The sequence below is a fragment of the Monodon monoceros genome, unplaced genomic scaffold (assembly GCF_005190385.1).
Source record: "Monodon monoceros isolate NGI ecotype Baffin Bay Population unplaced genomic scaffold, NGI_Narwhal_1 Super_Scaffold_20, whole genome shotgun sequence".
Classification (NCBI taxonomy): Eukaryota; Metazoa; Chordata; class Mammalia; order Artiodactyla; family Monodontidae; genus Monodon; species Monodon monoceros.
The window spans coordinates 118,923,590-118,946,403 of NW_021703777.1; the positions used below are offsets into that span (position 1 = coordinate 118,923,590).

Sequence of the window (22,814 nt, forward strand, 5' to 3'; positions counted from 1 at the left end):
GGAAATCATATGGGCTTGGATTTTTCTTAACACATTTTTGACCGGAGACGTATTAACAGCCACAGGCGTTAGTTTCTGCAAAAATCCCCTGGTCAATAATGTGTTAGTGGAAAGGTTGGTTACGGTGGATTCAATTTTTTGATGAGTTCAGTTTCATTTTTAAAAATAAATGTAGGGCTATTCTGATTTTCTGTTTCATTTTGTGTCCATTTTGTGCCTGAATTTTTCAAGAAATTTGTTTCTTTTTATCATCATAAAGTTGTTTATAATATTCTATTATTATCCATTTACTGTCTTTAGGATCTGTAGTGATAACCCTTCTTTCATTTCTGATGTTGATGATTTGTTCTCTCTATCCTTGTTCAGTCTAGCTAGAATTTAATCAATTTTTTAAATCTTTGTAGAAAACTACACTTGCCTTTGATTTTCTCTCTTGTTTGTTTCCCATTTCATTGATTTCTGCTCTCATGTTCATTATTTCCTTCCTGTACTTACTCTTGAAACTTAGGTCATTGCTTTTAGACTTCTTTCCTACTATAAGCATTTAAAGTTATAAAATTGCCTGTAAGCACTGCTTTAACTATATTCCACAAATCTTCATACGTTAGATTTTCATTATCATTCAACTTGAAACATTTTCTCATTTCCTTTGTGATATCTTCTTTGACCCATGGTTTATTTAGAAGTATGTTGTTTAATTTCCAGTGTGTTTGGGGTTTTCCTCTATGTCCCATTTTTATTCATGTCTAACTTACTCTTCTCATAGAGTTCTACTCTGTATGATTTCAGTCCTTTTGAATTTGTTGAGTTTTGTTTTATGGCTTATCATATGGGCTGTCTTGGTGAAAATACCAAGTGTACTTGAAAAGAATATGTGTTCTGCAGTTGTTGGGCATAGCGCCCTATAAATAAATATCAATTAGGTCAAGATGATTGATGGTCTTGTTAGATCCTCTCTGTCTTACTGATTTGTTTTCTAGTTCCATCAATGCTAAGAGAGGAATGTTAAAATCTCCTATTATGATTGTGGAATTATATATATTTATCTTTTTAAACCTGTCAATTTTTGCTTTATATATGTTGAGGCTCCATTATTAGGAACGTATGTATTAAGAAATATGAAGGTTCAGAGACTTTACCCTATTTGAAAGCTAACAAGTTAGTCTGCCACAATTTCATAGAATCTGGCAAAGGACTTGAGACTCCTGAGTCAGAGACAGAGGACAGTTTATTACTCACAGAATATCATCATTTTTTGCACCAGTTCCCTAAGAACTAAGTCCCACAGAGCAACCATATGAGGTTTCAATGTTTGTATTTTCTGTAATGTTTAATGTATGGCCCAGCTACATTTTCAGGATTTGGAGGTTTGTTGTTGTTGTTGTTGTTGTTTTAGTTTTTATAATTAAAAGAGGTTCATGTCTAATTCTTATCTTCCTTACTTTCTGTATTCTATCACACCTTCTTTCTGGATACTTCATATTCATAAGTACACATATAGAAATGTGCTGTTTTTCACTGTTTATAAGTGAGTATCTCCTAAATATTCAAGGAGTGCTGTTTCTGATTATGCCAGCAAGAAGAGTAATTTTTTTGGAGATGGACGGAGTCTACATTTTGGGGGTATATCATTTCTAATCCTTTTGATTTCTTCCTGAAGATTCAATTTTCCATCTCATGTCATTTTCCTTCAACCTAAAGAACTTCCTTTAGCATTTTCTGTAATGCAGGTCTACTGGAAACAGATTTCCTTGGTTTTCTTTTATCTAAAAATGACTTTATTTTTCCTTCGTTATTGAAGAGTACTTTCACTGGGAATAGAATTCTGGGGTGACATTTTTATTCTTTCAACACTTTAAAGATGTTGTTCTACTGGTTTCTGCCCTCCATTGTTTTAATTGAGAGTCATTGGTGATTCAAATCATTGCTCCCTGTATTCACTCTGGCAGCATTTAAGATTTTATCTTTGGTTTTCAGCAGTTTGACTATAATGTGTTCATGTATGGTTTTCTTTGTATTTATTTTGTTTGAAATTCACTGAGCTTCTTGATTTTGTGAATTTATGGTTGTTTACCAATTTGGGGGAATTTACAGCCTCTTCTTCAAATATTTTTTTCTACCCCATCTTCTCTTTTCTTTCCTTACTGGACTCTTATTAGACCTTTTTTTGTCCCACAAGAATGATCTTTGCTTGTAAACCTTACCATTTCACCTTCCTACTTAAAACCTTCCAGTGGCTTCTCATTGCAAATAGAATGCAGCCCAGACTCTTCACCATGTTGTGTAAGACCTCATAACCTGCCTGTGACTATCTCTCTAACCTCATTTCCTACGTCTTTTCACTTTATTCACTGTTTCTACCACAGTGGGTTTTTTCTGTCTCTGGAACATGCCAGTCATCTGTGCCTTTGTACTTGAGGTTTCTTTTACCTTGAATGCTCTTTCCCAGATCTTTGTATGGGTGTCTCCTTTGGATATCTGCATAAGTTACCTCCTCAAAGAGGCTTTCTCTGACTACCCCAACTAAAAGCTGCCCCATCCCCTCAAAGCACACACAAATACATGCACACTTTTGACCCATATCTCTCTTAATAGCTTTATGGAGATATAATTTACATACCATAAAATTCATCCACTTAAAATATAGAATTCAAAGGTTATTAGTATATTCACAGATTTGTAACTCTCGCTATAGTCAATTTTACACTTATCTGTCTTATTCGTGCTGTTTCCTAGTACCAAGAACAAACTCTGGTGTATAGTACCGCTCAACAGTTTTTTCTGAATAGATGACTTCATTAGCTCTAAGATAGTTCAGGCATTCACCTTCGATAAAATATTAGGGAAGTGCATTTGACTGCCATCAGCTCTAGAAGTATTCTTTGATCTGAGCTATGTTATTTTGTGGGCTCTCTGAAAAGAGCTTAACCCATATTTGAAGAGTTATTGCAGGAAGTTACCAAAAAAAACCTTTTGATATGATGAATGCAAGTCATATACACATTTCCTTAAAAGACAATAATCGCCTTTTACTGACCTGACAGTTGCTGAGGAGCAAAAAGCCTTTCAGAAATCCTGTTTTTCTATTTTCAAAAGTACCCTGACATTGTTTATTTGTTTGAATCTTTGAAATAGACTTTAGAATCTCTAGTACTTGTTTTATTTACTAATTATGATAATAGTGAGATATTCATGAGATTCTGGGCATCCTCTTTCCTTGGGTTCCTTCATATGGAATATCAATTCTGAGCTTGGTTAACCTTTGTTGCCCCTTCTTCTTTATAGGCCTTGATGCGACCTGGAAGAATTGATAGAATCATCTACGTGCCTTTACCAGATGCAGAAACAAGAAGGGAAATATTTAACTTGCAGTTTCACTCTATGCCAATCAGTAATGATGTTGATCTGAATGAACTCATCCTCCAAACAGAAACATATTCAGGAGCAGAGGTAAGATAGTTCCCCTTAAAATACCTTGGTGGGAAGAAAGCAGTGCTTTGGGGTCATTAGCGAAGAAAAGATTGCTTGATGCCAGCTGTTTTAAATAACTGTGTATTAAGTAATTTTAAAACAGGAAATATACTACATTGACTAAATTAAATTGCATTTTACCTGGCCTCTATTATATTTCAGTTGTTTTTACCTGGCTTATCTATTTCTCAAAATGTAGTCTTCAGAGAAGCAGCATAATATAGTGGAGAGAACACTGGACTAGAAGTAGAAGATTCTTCTTTGGGGGCTTTTTTTTTTTTTTTGCGGTACGCGGGCCTCTCACTGTTGTGGCCTCTCCCGTTGCGGAGCACAGGCTCCGGACGCGCAGGCTCAGCGGCCACGGCTCACGGGCCCAGCCGCTCCGCGGCATGTGGGATCTTCCCGGACTGGGGCACGAACCCGTGTCCCCTGCATCGGCAGGCAGATTCTCAACCACTGCGCCACCAGGGAAGCCCGGGGCTTTTTGTTTTTGCTTTTTGTTTGTTTGTTTGTTTATTTTAACATCTTTATTGGAATATAATTGCTTTACAATGGTGTGTTAGTTTCTGCTTTATAACAAAGTGAATCAGTAATACATATACATATGTCCCCATATCTCTTACCTCTTGCATCTCCCTCCCTCCCACCCTCCCTATCCCACCCCTCCAGGTGGTCACAAAGCACCGAGCTGATCTCCCTGTGCTATGCGGCTGCTTCCCACTAGCTATCTACCTTATGTTTGGCAGTGTATATATGTCCATGCCACTCTCTCACTTTGTCCTACCTTACCCTTCCCCCTCCCCGTATCCTCAAGTCCATTCTCTAGTAGGTCTGCATCTTTATTCCCATCTTGCCCCTAGGTTCTTCTGACCATTTTTTTTCTTTATTTTTTTTTTTTAGATTCCATATACGTGTGTTAGCATACGGTATTTGTTTTTCTCTTTCTGACTTACTTCACTCTGTATGACAGCCTGTATGACTTCACTCTGTATGACAGTCCATCCACCTCACTACAAATAACTCAGTTTCGTTCCTTTTTATGCCTGAGTCATATTCCATTGTTTATATGTGCCACATCTTCTTTATCCATTCATCTGTTGATGGACACGTAGGTTGCTTCCATGTCCTGGCTATTGTAAATAGAGCTGCAATGAACATTTTGGTACATGACTCTTTTTGAATTATGGTTTTCTCATTGTATATGCCCAGTAGTGGGATTGCTGGGTTGGGTGGTAGTTCTATTTTTAGTTTTTTAAGGAACCTCCATACTGTTCTCCATAGTGGCTGTATCAGTTTACATTCCCACCAACAGTGCAAGAGGGTTCCCTTTTCTTCACACTCTCTCCAGCATTTATTGTTTGTAGATTTTTTAATGATGGCCATTCTAACCAGTGTGAGATGATATCTCATTGTAGTTTTGATTTGCATTTCTCTAATGATTAATGATGTTGAGCATTCTTTCATGTGTTCGTTGGCAGTCTATATATCTTCTTTGGAGAAATGTCTATTTAGGTCTTCTGCCCATTTTTGGATTGGGTTGTTTGTTTTTTTGAAATTGAGCTGCCTGAGTTGCTTGTATGTTTTGGAGATTAACCCTTTGTCAGTTGCTTCATTTGCAAATATTTTCTCCCATTCTGAGGGTTGTCTTTTGGTCTTGTTTATGGTTTCCTTTGCTGTGCAAAAGCTTTGAAGTGTCATTAGGTCCCATTTGTTTATTTTTGTTTTTATTTCCGTTTCTCTAGGAGGGGGGTCAAAAAGGATCTTGCTGTGATTTATGTCATAGAGTGTTCTGCCTATGTTTTCCTCTAAGAGTTTTATATTGTCTGGCCTTACATTTAGGTCTTTAATCCCTTTTGAGTTTATTTTTGTGTATGGTGTTAGGGAGTGTTCTAATTTCATTATTTTACATGTAGCTGTCCACTTTTCCCAACACCACTTATTGAAGAGGCTGTCTTTTCTCTGCTGTATATTCTTGCCTCCTTTATCAAAGATAAGGTGACCATATGTGCATGGATTTATCTCTGGGCTTTCTATCCTGTTCCATTGATCTGTGTTTCTGTTTTTGTGCCAGTACTATATTGTCTTGATTGCTGTAGTTTTGTTGTATAGTCTGAAACCAGGGAGCCTGATTCCTCCAGCTCCGTGTTTCTTTCTTAAGATTGCTTTGGCTATTTGGAGTCTTTTGTGTTTCAATACAAATTGTGAAATTTTTTGTTCCAGTTCTGTGAAAAATACCAGTGGTAGTTTGATAGGGATTGCATTGAATCTGTAGATTGCTTTGGGTAGTAGAGTCATTTTCACAGTGTTGATTCTTCCAATCCAAGAACATGGTATATCTCCCCATCTATTTGTATCATCTTTAATTTCTTTCATCAGTGTCTTATAATTTTCTGCATACAGGTCTTTTGCCTCCTTAGGTAGGTTTATTCCTAGATATTTTATTCTTTTTGCTGCAATGGTTAATGGGAGTGTTTTCTTAATTTCACTTTCAGATTTTTCATCATTAGTGTATAGGAATGCAAGAGATTTCTGTGCATTAATTTTGTGTCCTGCTACTTTACCAGATTAATTGATTAGCTCTAGTAGTTTTCTGGTAGCATCTTTAGGATTCTCTATGTATAGTATCATGTCATCTGCAAACAGTGACAGCTTTACTACTTCTTTTCCAATTTGGATTCCTTTTATTTCTTTTTCTTCTCTGATTGCTGTGGCTAAAACTTCCAAAACTATGTTGAATAATAGTGGTGAGAGTGGGCAACTTGTCTTGTTCCTGATCTTAGTGGAAATGCTTTCAGTTTTTCACCATTGAGGACAATGTTGGCTGTGCGTTTGTCATATATGGCCTTTATTCTGTTGAGGAAAGTTCCCTCTATGCCTATTCTCCGGAGGGTTTTTAATCATAAATGGGTGTTGAATTTTGTCAAAAGCTTTCTCTGCATCTATTGAGATGATCATATGGTTTTTCTCCTTCAGTTTGTTAATATGGTGTATCACGTTGATTGATTTGCGTATATTGAAGAATCCTTGCATTCCTGGGATAAACCCCACTTGATCATGTTGTATGATCCTTTTAATGTGCTCTTGGATTCTGTTTGCTAGTATTTTGTTGAGGATTTTTGCATCTATGTTCATCAGTGATATTAGCCTGTAGTTTTCTTGCTTTGTGACATCTTTGTCTGGTTTTGGTATCAGTGTGATGGTGGTAGAATGAGTTTGGGAGTGTTCTTCCCTCTGCTATATTTTGGAAGAGCTTGAGAAGGATAGGTGATAGCTGTTCTCTAAATGTTTGATAGAATTCGCCCATGAAGCCATCTGGTCCTGGGCTTTTGTTTGTTGGAAGATTTTTAATCACAGTTTCAATCTCAGTGCTTGTGATTGGTCTGTTCATGTTTTCTGTTTCTTCCTGGTTCAGTCTCAGAAGGTTGTGCATTTCTAAGAATTTGTCCATTTCTTTCAGGTTGTCCATTTTATTGGCATAGAGTTCCTTGTAGTAATCTCTCAGGATCCTTTGTATTTCTGCAGTGTCAGTTGTTACTTCTCCTTTCTCATTTCTAATTCTATTGATTTGAGTCTTCTCCCTTTTTTTCTTGATGAGTATGGCTAATGGTTTATCAATTCTGTTTTTCTTCTTAAAGAACCAGCTTTTAATTTTATTGACCTTTGCTGTCGTTTTCTTCATTTCTTTTTCGTTTATTCCTGATCTGATCTTTATGATTTCTTTCCTTCTGCTAACTTTGGGGGTTTTTTGTTCTTCTTTCTCTAATTGCTTTAGGTGTAAGGCTAGATTGTTTATTTGAGATGTTTCTTGTTTCTTGAGGTAGTATTGTATTGCTATAAACTTCCCTCTTAGAACTGCTTTTGCAGCATCCCATAGGTTTTGGGTCATTGTGTTTTCATTGTCATTTGTTTCTATGGCAGATGACTTCCTCTTTGATTTCTTCAGTGATCTCTTGGTTATTACGTAGTGTGTTGCTTAGCCTCCATGTGTTTGTATTTCTTACAGATTTTTTCCTGTAATTGATATCTAGTCTCATAGCGTTGTAGTCTGAAAAGATATTTGATATGATTTTGATTTTCTTAAATTTACCAAGGCTTGATTTGTGGCCCAAGATATGATCTATCCTGGAGAATGTTCCATGAGCTCTTGAGAAGAATGTGTATTCTGTTGTTTTTGGATGGAATGTCCTATAAATATCAATTAAGTCCATCTTGTTTAATGTCTCATTTAAAACTTGTGTTTCCTTATTTATTTTCATTTTGGATGATCTGTCCATTGGTGAAAGTGGGGTGTTAAAGTCCCCTACTATGATTGTGTTACTGTCAGTTTCCCCTTTTATGGCTGTTAGTATTTGCCTTATGTATTGAGGTGCTCCTATGTTGGGTGCATAAATATTTACAATTTTTATATCTTCTTCTTGGATTGATCCCTTGATCATTTTGTAGTGTCCTTCTTTGTCTTTTGTAATAGTGTTTGTTTTAAAGTCTATTTTGTCTGATATGAGAATTGCTACTCCAGCTTTCTTTTGATTTCCATTTGCATGGAATATCTTTTTCCATTCCCTCACTTTCAGTCTGTATGTGTCCCTAGGTCTGAAGTGGGTCTCTTGTAGACAGCATATACACGGGTCTTGTTTTTGTATCCATTCAGCCAGTCTAGGGCCTTTTTGATACAGCAGCTTCCAACCAGTTATACACATCTCTGAACTTTGATTGCTTTACCCTATCAAATGGAAATGGTGTACAACTTGCCCTACTGTTTTCTCATAGAGATCATAAAAATGAGATTAAGATATCGTGTAAGCACTCTGAAATACAAAAGACTTGGCAGAGAGATTTTATTATTATCTTTTAAGATTTGGGAAAATTATCTCAGTCTACAAAGATTCTCTCATAAAAACCATAGAAGTGACAGCCAGTCTGCCCTTAATAGTAAAAGTATACTCTCAACAAGAATAGCAAGACCTCTGTGAAAATATGAAAATTTTAAGTATGGCAAATAAATAAATATTTTTTCTGTCCTTAGCAACTCTTTACTTAGGCTGTTTTTATTTACAGAATAAAATTCCATTAAACTATTTGTGCAGCTTTTCTACATGTATATCTTAAGAAAAATTTGGACTATATATTCCTCAACACAGAAATGTCTTCTGAATACCACTGATATGGGTCTGTACTGGGAAATTAATACTTTCTTAAGTAAGAAGCTGTAGATTCTTTTCATTCTGAATTATCCAGCAGGCTGGGACTCCACATTCTGTTTTGCTTGCTTTTATTTTTTATCTGTCTTCTGTAAAAACCAAAGAGGTTAACACATAACAGATCATTAGTGGTACTCAGAGAGTCTTGTAGGTATACTTACATGTGGAATTGGATTTAGTATATCATGTAGTCATAGCTAATAACAACAACCAAAATAAATATCAAATCTACTCACTGCCTTTTTCAACTAGTAACTATGTATGTTTGATTTTCCCCCTTTAAATTTTTAAATTCCACTGGGGCGGAAAATCCATGTAGAAAGTAGCTTGAGAAGCAGTTAAAGTGCGTTCACCTTTAAAGTCCTGTCTGAAACAATAATCTTTATGAGCATCTCTGTGGCATGACCATCCATTAAGTTAAAATGAACATACAGTTACTGCTAACTGACTGCTCCAGCATTTCTAGAATTTAGTTTTTGGTGTGAGACCAAGGGCTGTATATGATATGTCAGTTTACAGGAAGTAGGCAGGAAAAGAAACCATAAACCTTTCACTTGAGTTGAGTGAAGTGGAAGAGTAGTTAGCAAGGTATAAATATGCCTTTCTCACTTTGAAATAATTCATGGTAGTAACACAGAAGTGCAAAACAAAAAGCAAAGCCAGTGAGGTCCTGTCTGGCTGAAAGGTAAAAACTCACTTGGTGCCAGGAATTATTGTACCAGCTAACTAGTTCTTATGTAGTACATGCCTAATTCAGTCTGAAATATAAGTAAATTCATTCCTGATTGATTTTTATATCAGCTTTTCTAAAAATAGTCACAGAGAAAGTAGCAGAAAATACTGTCCCTCAGTTTACGTTTTTATGTCCCATATTGCTTAGGTGAGGGAAGGGTATCTTTCTGTGGTCCTAGTTATAATCAGTATATTATTACAACTTCATAGACATTTATTCCAGAGCCGTATCTTAGTAGTTCTAGGCTTTTCAATTTGGACAAGACAGGTTTGTTCCACATTTTTTGTTTTGGGTGGAGGGTTTGGTCTGAATATTTAAGTAATTCACACAGGTGCCTTATTGTTTGAGGAAAAATATTATCTTTTTAAAGTCTCAAAATTAATCAATAGGAAGTTTAAGATAGATTAAATTTAGCTTCACATAAAATATAAGATCTCTCTCATCTTTTTTTCTTCTCTCAGAATTAAAATGGCACAACAATGTTTGAAAGCCAAAACTAGTTTTGATCTTTTTTTTTTTTTTTTGGCTGCATTGGGTCTTCATTGCTGCAAGGGCTTTCTCTAGTTGCAGCGAGTGGGGGCTACTCTTCGTTGCGGTGAGCGGTCTTCTCATTGCGGTAGCTTCTCCTGTTGCGGAGCACAGGCTTTAGGCACCCGGGCTTCAGTAGTTGTGGTACACGGACTTAGTTGCCCCGAGGCATGTGTGATCTTCCCAGACTGGGGCTCTAACCCGTGTCCCCTGCTTTGGCAGGCAGATTCTTAACCACTGCGTCACTGGGGAAGTCCCTGATAGGTTTTTAAATAGTAAAACAGATTCAAAGCTTGAACCTCAGTCATCTGATACCTACAGGCTCAGTGCTTTACCACTGATTTAACTAATTTATTTCTTCCCCCAGCAAGGCCATATCCTTCAGCACAGAACCTACTACATAGTACATACTTAACAAACGTTTAATGAACTGAAAAAAAGTTAGATTTAGGAAAAATAGACTTTCCCTTCTCATTTATCATAGAGGAACCTTCTTGTAGCAATGCACCCTGCTGTAGGCACAGCCTCTTTTTCAGAGTTGGGGTGTCTCTGTGGGCACTTTTGGTATAAAACTGAAACTACTGACTCAGTTAATTGTCTTCACGGGAGAGTAGTATATTCAGTATTACATAAAATTAATTTTATTTGACTGTACAGTATCAGCTATACGAACAAGAATTTGGCTGGGTGAGCCAGAAATGAGGAAATTGCTGACACTGCTTTTTAGAAACATAAAATGTTTATTTTAACTGTAGTGAATATTTTATTTTTAATTAAAAAGTTGTTTAGAATGTTTAGGATGGAGATGATACTGCACTCATTAAAGGACTGGGATAGGAGGGTTAATTTTTAAAAATATTTTTTTGTCACCTGGTCTTTTGCCAGGTCAACATTGTTCCGTAAAAGCTTACAGACACCCTAAGTTTGAAGTAGCTCCTTCTACCCTTCTGAGTTACTTCATTTTCCCTCCTTGGAGAGGGTATACAGGGAATTAAAGCATTATTTTAATCCTCAGGAGAGTCCCAAGAGGAAGTTTGTCATCAGCTGAAAAGAGAATGTGGTCCCTAGGGAGCAGCCTCTAAGGAGCGGCTGAAGCAGGCGGCATCCTTCAGCCATCTCTGCCGCCTGCTGCTCTCCCGTGGCCAGAACCTCATTGTCTTTGGCTTCTTGGCTGTAGCTCCCAGTTAATGGAAAAACATGTTGCCATTTAAAAGCAGATGGGAATTCACTTCAGGAGGAAATAAAAAGTCTTTTTTGGTTATAGCTATTGTTTTCTTTTGTCTTTGATTTTTGTTTTTTAAGTTATTTGTAGCAGATTCCACTTCATGTATTTGTCTTATATCAAATTATCCTAGTTCCTTTAAGAAAACATTTATCTTACCCACTGCCAGGAAATCAGCAGTCACAAATCTATGCATATGAAGCCATGACAGGGCCCGTTACCCATGTGCCGTGTGCTTGAGGACAGAGGTGATGGTTAAGATACATCATTTCCTCTCTGTACAGAAATTTGCTGACACAGTCTGACAATTCATATCTAAAATTTGGATTGAATGTTTATTTGCATTTGGATGTTATCCTCCTTTCAGTGATTATCTCATTAAAACTGACAAACTCTCTAAGAGCCAGGTATCACCTGTACATTTTATAAATAATATAGGCAATGATAGCATTTATTTCATATATCAAGATTTGAGAATTCAGCTTTCAAGAGAGGCAATAAAGTAGCGGAGAAAAAAGAATGTTAATGCTGCAGTTGAGTAGACTTTTAATCAAATTGTAGCTCTTTTCTCTCTGGGTGGTTACAGGCAAGTTATTTAACTTCTTTGAACCTCAGTTTCCTCATTTATAAGATATCTATGTGACTGAAATTGTTTTGAGGGTTAAATGAGATAATAAATGGAAAAGCACCAAGAAACAAGGCCTGACACATAAGGAGTGCTTCATAAATGTTATTTCCCTTCATCCTTTCCTCGTTTTATCAGTTCAGTATTTTTATTTACCACGACAGTATTGGATGATGCTGCCATAAGGCAGTTTTCATTGTCTCAATAACCAGATAATTTATCTGAAATTATTATTTATAATAATTGAGATTGCCTCTTAGTGTTTTCTTCAAAACGTAAAAATCTACTTTATATGGTGATTTTTAGGGTCATCTTATGAATCTAGCTCTAGCAATTTGTTAAAGTTAAATAATTTCACATTAATTTTTCAAAAAGCTTTAACTTCACGTGAATTTAGTGTACTTATCTCTATTTTACTAAAGTGATGTGTCTTGCCCTGAATTCTGTTTTGTAGTCTAGGCCCTCCTGGGTCTCATAATAGCTCAAGGTCTTCATGCCAGCTTGATATTAAAAATTCACCTTCCAGTGTTCCTCTTTAATTCAAGAAGCGTTCCTTTCACTGTGCTTGAGTTATTATAGCTAATAAAGGGAGAGACTTAAATTACTTTTCTATCTTGCTGATTATTATTCCTTCTGATAACCTCTCCCTTTTCTCCTACCCAGTGAAAACAGAAGGAGCAATTATAACCACGTAGAATATCTGTACTCTTCCTACGTGAAGCCTCTTGTGACTGTTTTCCCTAATCTAAATAAAAGTCAGGATCAATGTACTAGAACTTGGCATAGACTGACTCTATATGACGAGCCTAACAACACATCTAAGATAGGACTAAAGATCCTAAGGCAGGACAGGACACGTTTTGGCCTGGTCTCAGGCTCCCTGGGTAGTGCTGATAGAGAGCAGCTAGCAGCGGTGTTCCTATCTCAGAGTGAAGCAGGGCACTGCAGGACTTAGCAACCTCGGGTAGACACACGTGCAATCTGCTTGTCCCGCCTTATCAGAAACTGCCCTATGAAATCATGCTGTTGTCACTAGCTGGTCTGCTGTTCTTATTTGAGATCTTTGTTCTCTCTACTCTTTCTTGTGCAATTACCCTAAAATTCTATATCTCTAGCCCAAATTTCAAAGTACTCTTTGTTTATACAACCTACTGAAATCACTGCTTTGTCATAAAACCATCATGACAACCCCACCCAGAAATGGCTTCTCCTTTTGAACTCCTTTACTCTGATTTCTGTTTCACTTGTTTAGCATTTAGGATATTTTTGTGGTTATTTTAATATGAGCAGCCGCCTCATGTCCCTTCCCCCCCCCCCCCCGCAAACAAACTGTAAGATTCTCTATGGCAAAACCAGGTTTTCTACTTCTTGGAGTCCAGCAAAGCAACCATTCTGTCCACTGAATCAGTGGACATTAATGTTGGATGGATGATTTATGTGTTGACTCTAACTAATTCTGATGAACAAAAATATCAGTTTTAATGTTCACTAAAGTGACACTTCTGGTTTTAAAGTTTTTTTTTTTTTTTGATATACGTTATCTGAGTGCCTAACACCATGAGAACACCGCTGTAGCAAAAGAACTAGAGCCAAGCAAAAACAATTGATTTGTCTGAAGTCCCACAGCAAATAAGTGACAGACCCAGAACCAGAACCTGGATCTTTCAACTCCTGAAAGACTCTTCCTGCCTCTGAGTCAACAGAAGAATCTTTGAAACTGTTTCCTAGTTCCCCTTAACATCTCTGAAACTTTGATAAAGATTTGCCTGCTTTTGTGGACAGTGGATATGAAACATCTTTACTTTTTTTTTTTTTTTTTTTTTTTGGTACGCGGGCCCCTCTCACTGTTGCGGCCTCTCCCGCCGCGGAGCACAGGTTCTGTTCGCACAGGCTCCGTTCGCACAGGCTCAGCGGCCATGGCTCACAGGCCCAGCCGCTCTGCGGCATGTGGGATCCTCCCGGACCGGGGCACGAACCCGTGTCCCCTGCATTGGCAGGCGGACTCCCAACCACTGCACCACCAGGGAAGCCCTACATTTTTTTATATGTACTTTTCTGACAGTTGTCTTTAGCTACCTCGATGTCATCTTCGCAAAAATTGTAAGCTACTTGAAGTTAGGAACTATGTTTTTCTTTATTCACTTACAGTATTTACCAGGTATTGTGAATAAGGTCTTCAGTTTAGAGGGAAAGACATATAAACAACTAAGTTCTGTATAATGTGTTTTATGTGGCATGATGTAATGATGTGCAGAATACTAGGGGAGAAAGAAGAGGATGTAACTCACACTAACTGGGATTGAAGGTGGGCATAGTTGATCTGAGTCTTAATAGGTGAATAGGAGTTCCCAAAGTAGAGTAGGGCCGGAAAGGGGAGCATGCCTGGCATACAGAAAGGCAGAGATGCATAAAAGAGCATAGTGTGTTCTAGATTCAGTTAAAGGTTAAAATATGAGTAGAAAAAGAGTCTGAGAGTGGAAGTAGTAGGTGATAAAGCAGGAAAAGTAGCTCAGACAAATGTGAAGGACCTTGCACATCATCTGGACTTGTTTTTCTTCTTTAAGCCGCGGAGAACCATTGAAGAATTTAATAAGAAATACTGTGGTCAGATTTGTGTGTTTGAAAGATTGGTGGCATTTGTGTCCAAGGCCACCGCTAGCTTAGCCTATGGAGCACCTTTACATGAATTAGAAAAAGACGCTCCTTTACCCCATCTGGTGACAGATTCCTGCGAGGGCAAAAGGCTTGTCAAGCAGAACATGAGCTTTCATGAAAGTCCCTATTTCATTAAGTCCTTATTCACCCCTTCAGCTGGGCTTCCTTGTATATGCTCAACCTTCACATCTATACAGGGTCGTCTCATTTTTTGGCTTATCTACCTTTAAATATCCCTCACAGTGCCTACTAGCACAGTACCTCATATAAAGTTTATATGTATTCATCAAATAAATAAATTTAGATTTTAATCCCAAGTAGATAAACTACTTTCTGTGACTTTAAGATTTGCCTCATGAGCCCTTGGACAAATATGCTTTGTGAATGGGATAAATGGGAATTTAAAGATGTCTTTTGTACAACATTAGCACGTTAAACCTGCCATGAGGTGCAGCACCTGATATGAATGGCCAAAATATTAAAAGTCAGGTGGATTATGTCTTCTGAGCCATGTTACCACTTGTAACTTTGAACATAAGCTCCTAGGGCAAGTACCTTATCTCTGCAGCTCTGTTCAATGGCTAAAATGTAGCTACCCTGTTGTAAATGAATCATGATAAAACCTTCCAGAGCAAAAATCAGATACACTAAAAGCTTATATCTAGACTGTAACTTTTAAACCAGTCCTCCACCCCTCTCCCTTACCGTTTGGTAAAAACCAAGACCTAGACTTCAGTCCCATCTTGACCATTTACTGCAGTATTAGTCTGGCCAAATCAGTTACCATCTCTAGAGCTCAGTTCTCGTATTTTAATAAGGGAGTAGAAATAACGGTCTTTATGATCCTTTCTAGTGCTAAAAATGTGTGCCTATATACCTGTCATAGATTAGATTAATTGTATAAGGAATTCTTTAGGGGTTGGACCTCCAGGGACATATAACATGGTTATGTTTTCCTTACAATGCTTCTAGAAACCTGGGATCTTGGTGTTGTGGTCAGTGTCTCTGAATACTTGCTTCTGTGGCCTAGAGATCCTAATCATGGCACCAGAGGAATGGGAACCTTGAAAAACTCTGACAGTTCATAGAATTCGGATTTTAATAAAATTCTGCTAGGAATTCCGTGGCAGCCTAGTGGTTAGGACTCCGTGCTTTCCCTGCCAAGGGCCCCGGTTCAATCCCTTGTCTGGGAACTAAGATCACGTAAGTTGCATGGCATGGCCCAAAAAAAAAAAAAAAAAAACTCCTTAGCAAACTTAAACAATTTTCCACTGAATGGAAATGAAAGTTTTAATTGCTCAGAGATTCCCATGCCCAGTGATTTTTTTTTTTTCCTGATACTTTTGGTTTTTCTGCTTTTCAGCTTCCTTAAGAACAGCAAGTCAAGCTCAATATCTATGATTCTGGAGATGTTAGGATAAAAAGTCTTATAAAATGGAAATATGCATCGGCCTACTTTTTCCCTAGACTCTTTGTTAGGAAAGTAAGAAAAAGCTACGAAGTTATAATGTTCATTTTAACTTACAGTTTTTAAAACTTACAGCGTATGGAAATGTAACATTCTCTATATTTCCAAACATGAACTTCTACTTAAATTGGCAATAAAAAGAACCTTAATTCAACTTACCTGAGGTCTGTTTTAGATAGGATGTTTACACCAAGCAAATCATTCTCCAGAACACCTTGTGCTGCCATACCTGTATTGCTGACTCCTTGCCAGGTGTTTAAAACTGCTGTCAGATTACAAAGGCAGTAGTCAGAGAGGAAATGAATATTGAATGAGAGGCTGGCTGGCAACAAACTTAATACAGCATTTTATTACTGAAAGTATGAAGTATAAAGTACTGAAGCCTCTTTATAAAGAGAAGCCGTATATCAAGGCAACAAGTTCATCAAGACCTACCTGAGAATCTAGTCCCCAGGCCTGGTATCCAGGCTAAATAAGTATCTATGAAGAATTACTCAGGCCAATAATAATGGCATTTTAACATTCCACCTTGTTTCTCCTCTTCCAAATTCTCAGTCTCTCTATTGACTCATTGCTGGTTCTCCAGAATTTTTGTACAGACATTTAATCTGTGCTTCCTCATCTTCAAATGTGTGATAAATTTGGGGGGGGGGTGGTTCTACCAACTTGAAAGGAACTCATGATTTTTAAAAGATGTGTAGGGACTTCCCTGGCGATCCAGTGGTTAAGACTTTGCCTTCCAATGCAGGGGCTGCAGGTTCGATCCCTGGTCGGGGAGCTAAGATCCTGCGTGCCTCGAGGCCAAAAAACAAAACATAAAATAGAAGCAATATTGTAACAAATTCAGTAAAGACTTTTAAAAAATGGTCCACATCAAAATTAATTAATTAATTAATTAAAGGATTGTAAAGCATAGTACTAATTCTATAGTATAGATTCTGGTAGAGTTGGATATTTTCGTTTGGTTATTTGAGGTGAAGGTAGGCTAATTTCTAATAATGATCCCAATTGATCTGTATACGAAAAGTATGCCACCAATGTAAGTGAAAACTTTTTCTTCTTTTATGAACAGTTTGTACTATGTGAAACTGCATTACAGTTAAGCAAATGAGTTATGGAATGAGAAATATCTAAATCCAAATGCCAGATCTGACCAATTCCTAGATTGTGACCAGTTTCCTTATTATGTAAATTATGTGAGAGATCTCTCCTTTATAGATCTGTTGTCCAGAATGGATGAAATGATTCATATAATAAGTAATATGTGTACTTATCCTAGTACATATAGCAAGTGCTCAATAAATCAATTTTGTTATATTTTTTATAAATCAGCAAAATCAATTTAATTGATATCTAATATAAAGAATTTACAATTTGCTTAATTTTTCCATATTTCATTGCCTTATATTTTATGAATACTCACAAGTGTTTCATGTGTATGTCATGTTTTTAGTTTTGGTGGTGTGTTCTTTAAATTCAAACTATATTTCATACTTACATGCAGCATTTATTTCAGCTGATTTATATTTATAAACATCTGTAATTCCTATTTTTATTTGTTCTTTTTTAAGCATGTATACTATTTTTTTGCTTTCAAGTGTAAAGCTAATGTTTATTTTCAAACTGTCTACATAATATCCCTATTTTAGTATACCTGTTAAAGTAATAACTAGTTCCTTGCATACAACTTAAATTTTTTTTATATAAATTTATTTATTTTATTTATTTATTTTTGGCTGCGTTGGGTCTTCGTTGCTGCGCGTGAGCTTTCTCTAGTTGCGGTGAGCGGGGGCTACTCTTCTTTGCCGTGTGCGGGCTTCTCATTGCGGTGGCTTCTCTTGTTGCGGAGCATGGGCTCTAGGCGCACGGGCTTGAGTAGTTGCGGCTCGCGGTCTCTAGAGTGCAGGCTCAGTAGTTGTGGCCCACGGGCTTAGTTGCTCTGCGGCATGTGGGATCTTCCCAGTCCAGGGCTCGAACCCGTGTCCCCTGCATTGGCAGGTGGATTCTTAACCACTGTGCCACTAGGAAAGCCCACGACTTAATTTTTTAATGTAAGTTTTATTAATTAAAAAGAGAAAAAAATAGTGAACCTAGCGTTTCTACTAGAACGATGATTTAGGAAATACGCATACCTAATTCGTATGCCCTTTCATTTTAGCTAAGGGTTGAACCCTAGTGCTTCGGTAAGTCTCAGAAATCGAACGCTAAGGACAAAAGTACTGCAGGTATGTCATGTGGTGTTTGACGGTGACATAGGGATGTTCTTATTCTTCATCCTCAAGAGACAGTAACTCTGAGCTCTCAAAGGTATCATTCTATTAAAATGTTGCTAAAACTCTATAAAATAGTTGTTTAGAGTTGCACTGCAGTCATTAAATTGTTCTTAAACATAACCTCTACTGTGTTTTAGGGATTTAAAAACTGAATCTAATCTTGCCTTAGGCTTGAAAGAAAAGTAGAAAGAATTAAGATTTGCATGTCTCTCTTTTGTCTATGTTTTTAGCCTCCAACTATTATTTCTGGTGTTCTTTAATAATAGCTAGCTCTCTTTTTGTTTAAAATCTGGAAAATGGGTTTTGCTTTCATATTTGTAGGAAAGTTCCCCTGTTCATTTAGAAGAAAAAAAAGAATTAGGTATAATCCACATGCCACTTTTATGATTTTGAAAATTTCAAATCATAAATTAGTCATTTTCTCTTTTTCTTCAGAATTACAAAAAAAAAAAAATCACTTAAACCGTTTTTGGCATTTGGACAAGACCTTCTTTCAGTGATAGCAAAAGTAGCCCCTTGGCATATTTTTATTCACTTTAAAAGAATCCTTAAGGAGTGGTTTTATATTGAAAAGCAAGAATTGTATTTAGTTTGCCTAGCATTAACTTCTTGCCAGAATTCTTAAAAATATGAAAGGTCAAACAAACACTCTGAACAATAGTAGTCCCCAGCGTTTCTTTTTTCTTTTCTTCTCTGTCATAAATCTGGTCAGAACTGGAGTTTAGTGGGGAGATGAATCAAAAGTTGTCAATTCAAAGTGAACTTTCTTGTTGTACAACTGAATTGGTCATAATGGGCATGAAGTTTGCATGCATGCACGCATTTCATTCATGGCTTCTACCATTTCATTCATGGCTTCCTTATAGTTTAATAATAGACGTTTATGCTATAAAATTAATAGTGTGCACCTGCTGTGTACAGCACAACAAAACTTTTTGCCATGTCTAGTTTATTTTTGAACCCTGTAGGGGTAGTTTCATGAGTAAATTATACCCTCAGTGCTTTTAAATTACATATTTTAAAGAAATATTTCTTTACAAAATTTTAGAACATTTATTATATAAAGCAAGTTACATTAATATTTTCATTCACTTTGTACTTGTATATAAAATTATAAATCAATAATTGAATTTTAGGAACATAATAAAATAACTCAAGTAAGGATAAGACTTGGTTGATATTATACAACATTGTAAATTATGTAAAAATTGAAACATATCGAAGTCCAACTGGAACATGATCTAGCTTATTATAAAATCTGGTTTAATGTGGGCATGTCTTGGATCCTGCCCCAAGTGGTTTATTGCAATTAGTACCCTAAAACCTCAATATAATAATTTTTTCTATAATAATATCTTATAGCATAAAGTAATATATAACTATGTTCTGTATTATTTTGAACTTTTACTTTTGCTACTCCTGTAGTGATATATCCTGAGGACCTCCAAGGTCTAAATATAACTTTTACAGGTGTTTGAAGAATCGGGTGACTTGCTGGCTGAACCAGCTACATCTGTAAAGCTTTGTTTAAATATAGCTCTACATGTAAACTGATCATGCCTTATAAGCTAAGCACCCATAAAGACTGTATGTTTTCTTCTTTGGTAGACAATACTTTAGATGATCAATATATAATCCACATTTATAGTCATATAATAGGCAAAATGTAGAATAAAGTAGAAGAGAATGTTTCTCTCATTTTATGTGCTTCACAGAGAGACCCACAGGCTGATTGGGAAAAAAAAAAGAAAGAGTGAGAGAGACAGGTCTTAGTGCCTAATAAACTTGAAGTTTTCTTTCCTCTTTTTCCTGATAGTAATTGCTTATAATTTTTTAAAGAGTCACTATGAACTAAATTCTGTCCCTGCAAAATTCACATGTTGAAGCCCTAACCCCCAACGTGGCAGTATTTGGAGATAAAGCATTTAAGGAAAGGAAGTAACTAGGATTAACTCAAGTGATAGAGTAGGGTCCTAATAAAGCATCCTGAATGTACAGAGGAAAGGCCATGTGAGGTTACTATGATATTTGTGGCTGTCTGCAGGATAGGAAAAGAGCCCTCACCAGAAACTGACCATGATGGCATGCAGTCTCAGACTTCCAGCCTCTGGGTTGTGAGAAAATTAATTTCTATTGCTTCAGTCACCCAGTCTATGGTATTTTGCTATGGCAGCCCAAGCTGACTAAGACAGAGTCCATTACACCTCACATTATTATAGCACAGATCATGTTCTATTTTTTACTTCTTTTTTTCTAACTAATAAAGACGATTTCTGTTAATTTGTAGTCACTAATTTCATCCTGAATTGTCTTTGAGAATCAGATGAGTATAGGCAGTTCCTAGTTTACAAAAAGTTTACTCTAAGTTGCCTTTGGAGAATTCAAAATAACATTTATTTCAAGCAGTGCTTCCAGAAGCATTGGTGGATAGTTTCCAAGCTAGCCCCCTGACATGTCTTACACCCTAGTATAGGTAACCTAACAGTAGTAGGCATAAGTTTTAGATCCTGGAGGAAGGAGAACGTGCACTATTAGAGCCAACCAAAGGAAAAGGGGAGTTTTTTTTCTTTTCTTTTCTAGGCACAGAGCCAGTCCTATGCAAGATTAGGTTAGACAGAGTTTGTCATCGCTTTATCTCTTTGTATAGCTTTTCACCCTTCATCTTCCAAGATCCCCAGCATCCTCTTCACCTACTTTTCTGAGTTCTTTATTTTGACAATCTCAATCACTTGTCTGGTTGGAACAGTCTGATTAAATCAATTCACTACATAATGCCAAATAATCAAGAACACTTCCAGAGGTATCTGCATTTTTTAAAAATTTTACTTTCCCAAATGAATCTCTTAACTGGTGGATTTGGGGGTTATATAAAAAAAAGGGAATAGAAAAGAACTCAGAAGTATTCTAGTCTACTTTCTATAGCTTTTCTTGCTCTTTAACCCTTTACCTTTCCTCTTCTGCTGACTTTCAAGGTACTTAAAGGGTTTTACAAGGCTTCTTGTAACAAAGGATTTATTCTACACCAAAAATTTTTACACATCCATTGAACATAAACAGATTTATAATTTGCGGAAAGGACTTCCAATCTTTTCTGTTATATGCAATTACATTTTGACATGGTTATACTAACATTGCATGACACATTTTATTGACTCCATTGTATTGGTCTACTCTCATCTTAAACACTGCTATTCCATTTTACTGAGCCTTATTAGCATCAGGGACTTTGGAGTGGAAGCTGAAAGGAAGGTAATAGTAATAGAAACTTCTGTAGTAAGTGATTTTGTAATTGGAAAATATTTATATTTTCGAGAATAGTTTAAAGCTGACTCTAAAAGCACTAGGGTTCTTTGAGGTTGTCTCAAGGCCAGGTCATAGGAGCAAACAGCAGGAAGAATCCTAGGGCCCCACACCTGGACTTCATTGGGGGGAGCAGCTCCATTTAATCTGTAAGATTTTGTTTTATAACAGGGATTTGTCTCTAAAAAGTTTTGGTTTAAGGCCCCTATTTAAGAGGAAATTCATAGTTAAAAATATAAAAAACTGGGAATTTCCCCCACAAGCACCAAAAAGACAACTGAGTTAAAGAATAAATTTAATAACCAATTTCCGCCCCTTGTAAGAAGTTTTTCTTTGTTAGACAGTTTTATGCAAAATTTTTGGAAATGTATTAGAAGGCATCAATTAAAGAATTTCCAAATAAAAATATTTATAAATATTTGGTCACCAATTCTTAAACATGACCCCTAAAACTAGGACATACATGCTTAAGATCATATTTTTCTAGTATTTGTATACGAAATCTGAAAAGTACCGTTTTCTATTAACAGAGGGCCAAAATTCTCTCTTTTTTAAGTGATGCATTTTTATAACTTGAAAGCTATATATGGGAATCATATCTCCATTTATCTCACTAGAAAAATTAGAACTATTTCTTCTACATTACTAAAAGATATGCTTTTAATAGCTAGAATTATCTCTTACATAGCATTTTTAATTATATGTATATTTTATTAATAGATTTTATTTTTGAGCAATTTTAGGCTTACAGAAGAATAAGTGGAAAATATGAAGTTCCCATTTACCATCTCACCTCCTCCTCCTAATTTCCCTTATTATCTTTCACTAGTGTGACACATTTATTAAAATTGTTGAGCCAGTATTGATAGAGGGTTTTTTATTCTTATTTATTTATTTATTTATAGGTTGTGTTGGGTGTTCATTGCTGCACGTGGGCTTTCTCTAGCTGTGGCAAGCGGGGGCTGCTCTTTGTTGTGGCGCACGGGCCTCTTATTGCAGTGGCTTCTCTTGTTGCGGAGCACAGGCTCTAGGCCCGTGGGCTCAGTAGTTGTGGCACACAGGCTTAGGCTCTGCGGAGCATGGGATCTTCCCAGATCAGGGATTGAACCCATGTTCCCTGCATTGGCAGGCGGATTCTTAACCACTGTGCCACCAGGGAAGTCCCTAGATTATTAACTAAACTCCATAATTTATGTTAGGGTTCACTCTTGGTGTTGTACTGTCTATGGATTTTGAGAAATATATAATGACATTTGTATCCGCCATTACTGTATCATATAACATAGTTTCATGGCACTAAAAATCCCATGTGTTCCACTTATTCATCCCTTCCTCCCTGAC

The 22,814-nt window shown here is 36.6% G+C and overlaps 1 protein-coding gene across 2 annotated transcripts in view; it reads left to right on the top strand.

The window, feature by feature from the left end:
• SPATA5 (spermatogenesis associated 5) overlaps window positions 1–22,814 on the top strand; it is a 334,167-nt gene that overhangs the window by 264,974 nt on the left and 46,379 nt on the right. Inside the window, exon 15 of one of the 2 annotated variants that reach the window (XM_029235331.1) lies at window positions 3,286–3,450. The exons of the other annotated variant lie outside the window; for it this stretch is intronic. Within the exon in view, the coding sequence (XP_029091164.1) occupies window positions 3,286–3,450 (165 nt within the window). The remainder of the gene's footprint in view (window positions 1–3,285; window positions 3,451–22,814) is intronic. 2 annotated transcript variants of the gene reach the window in all.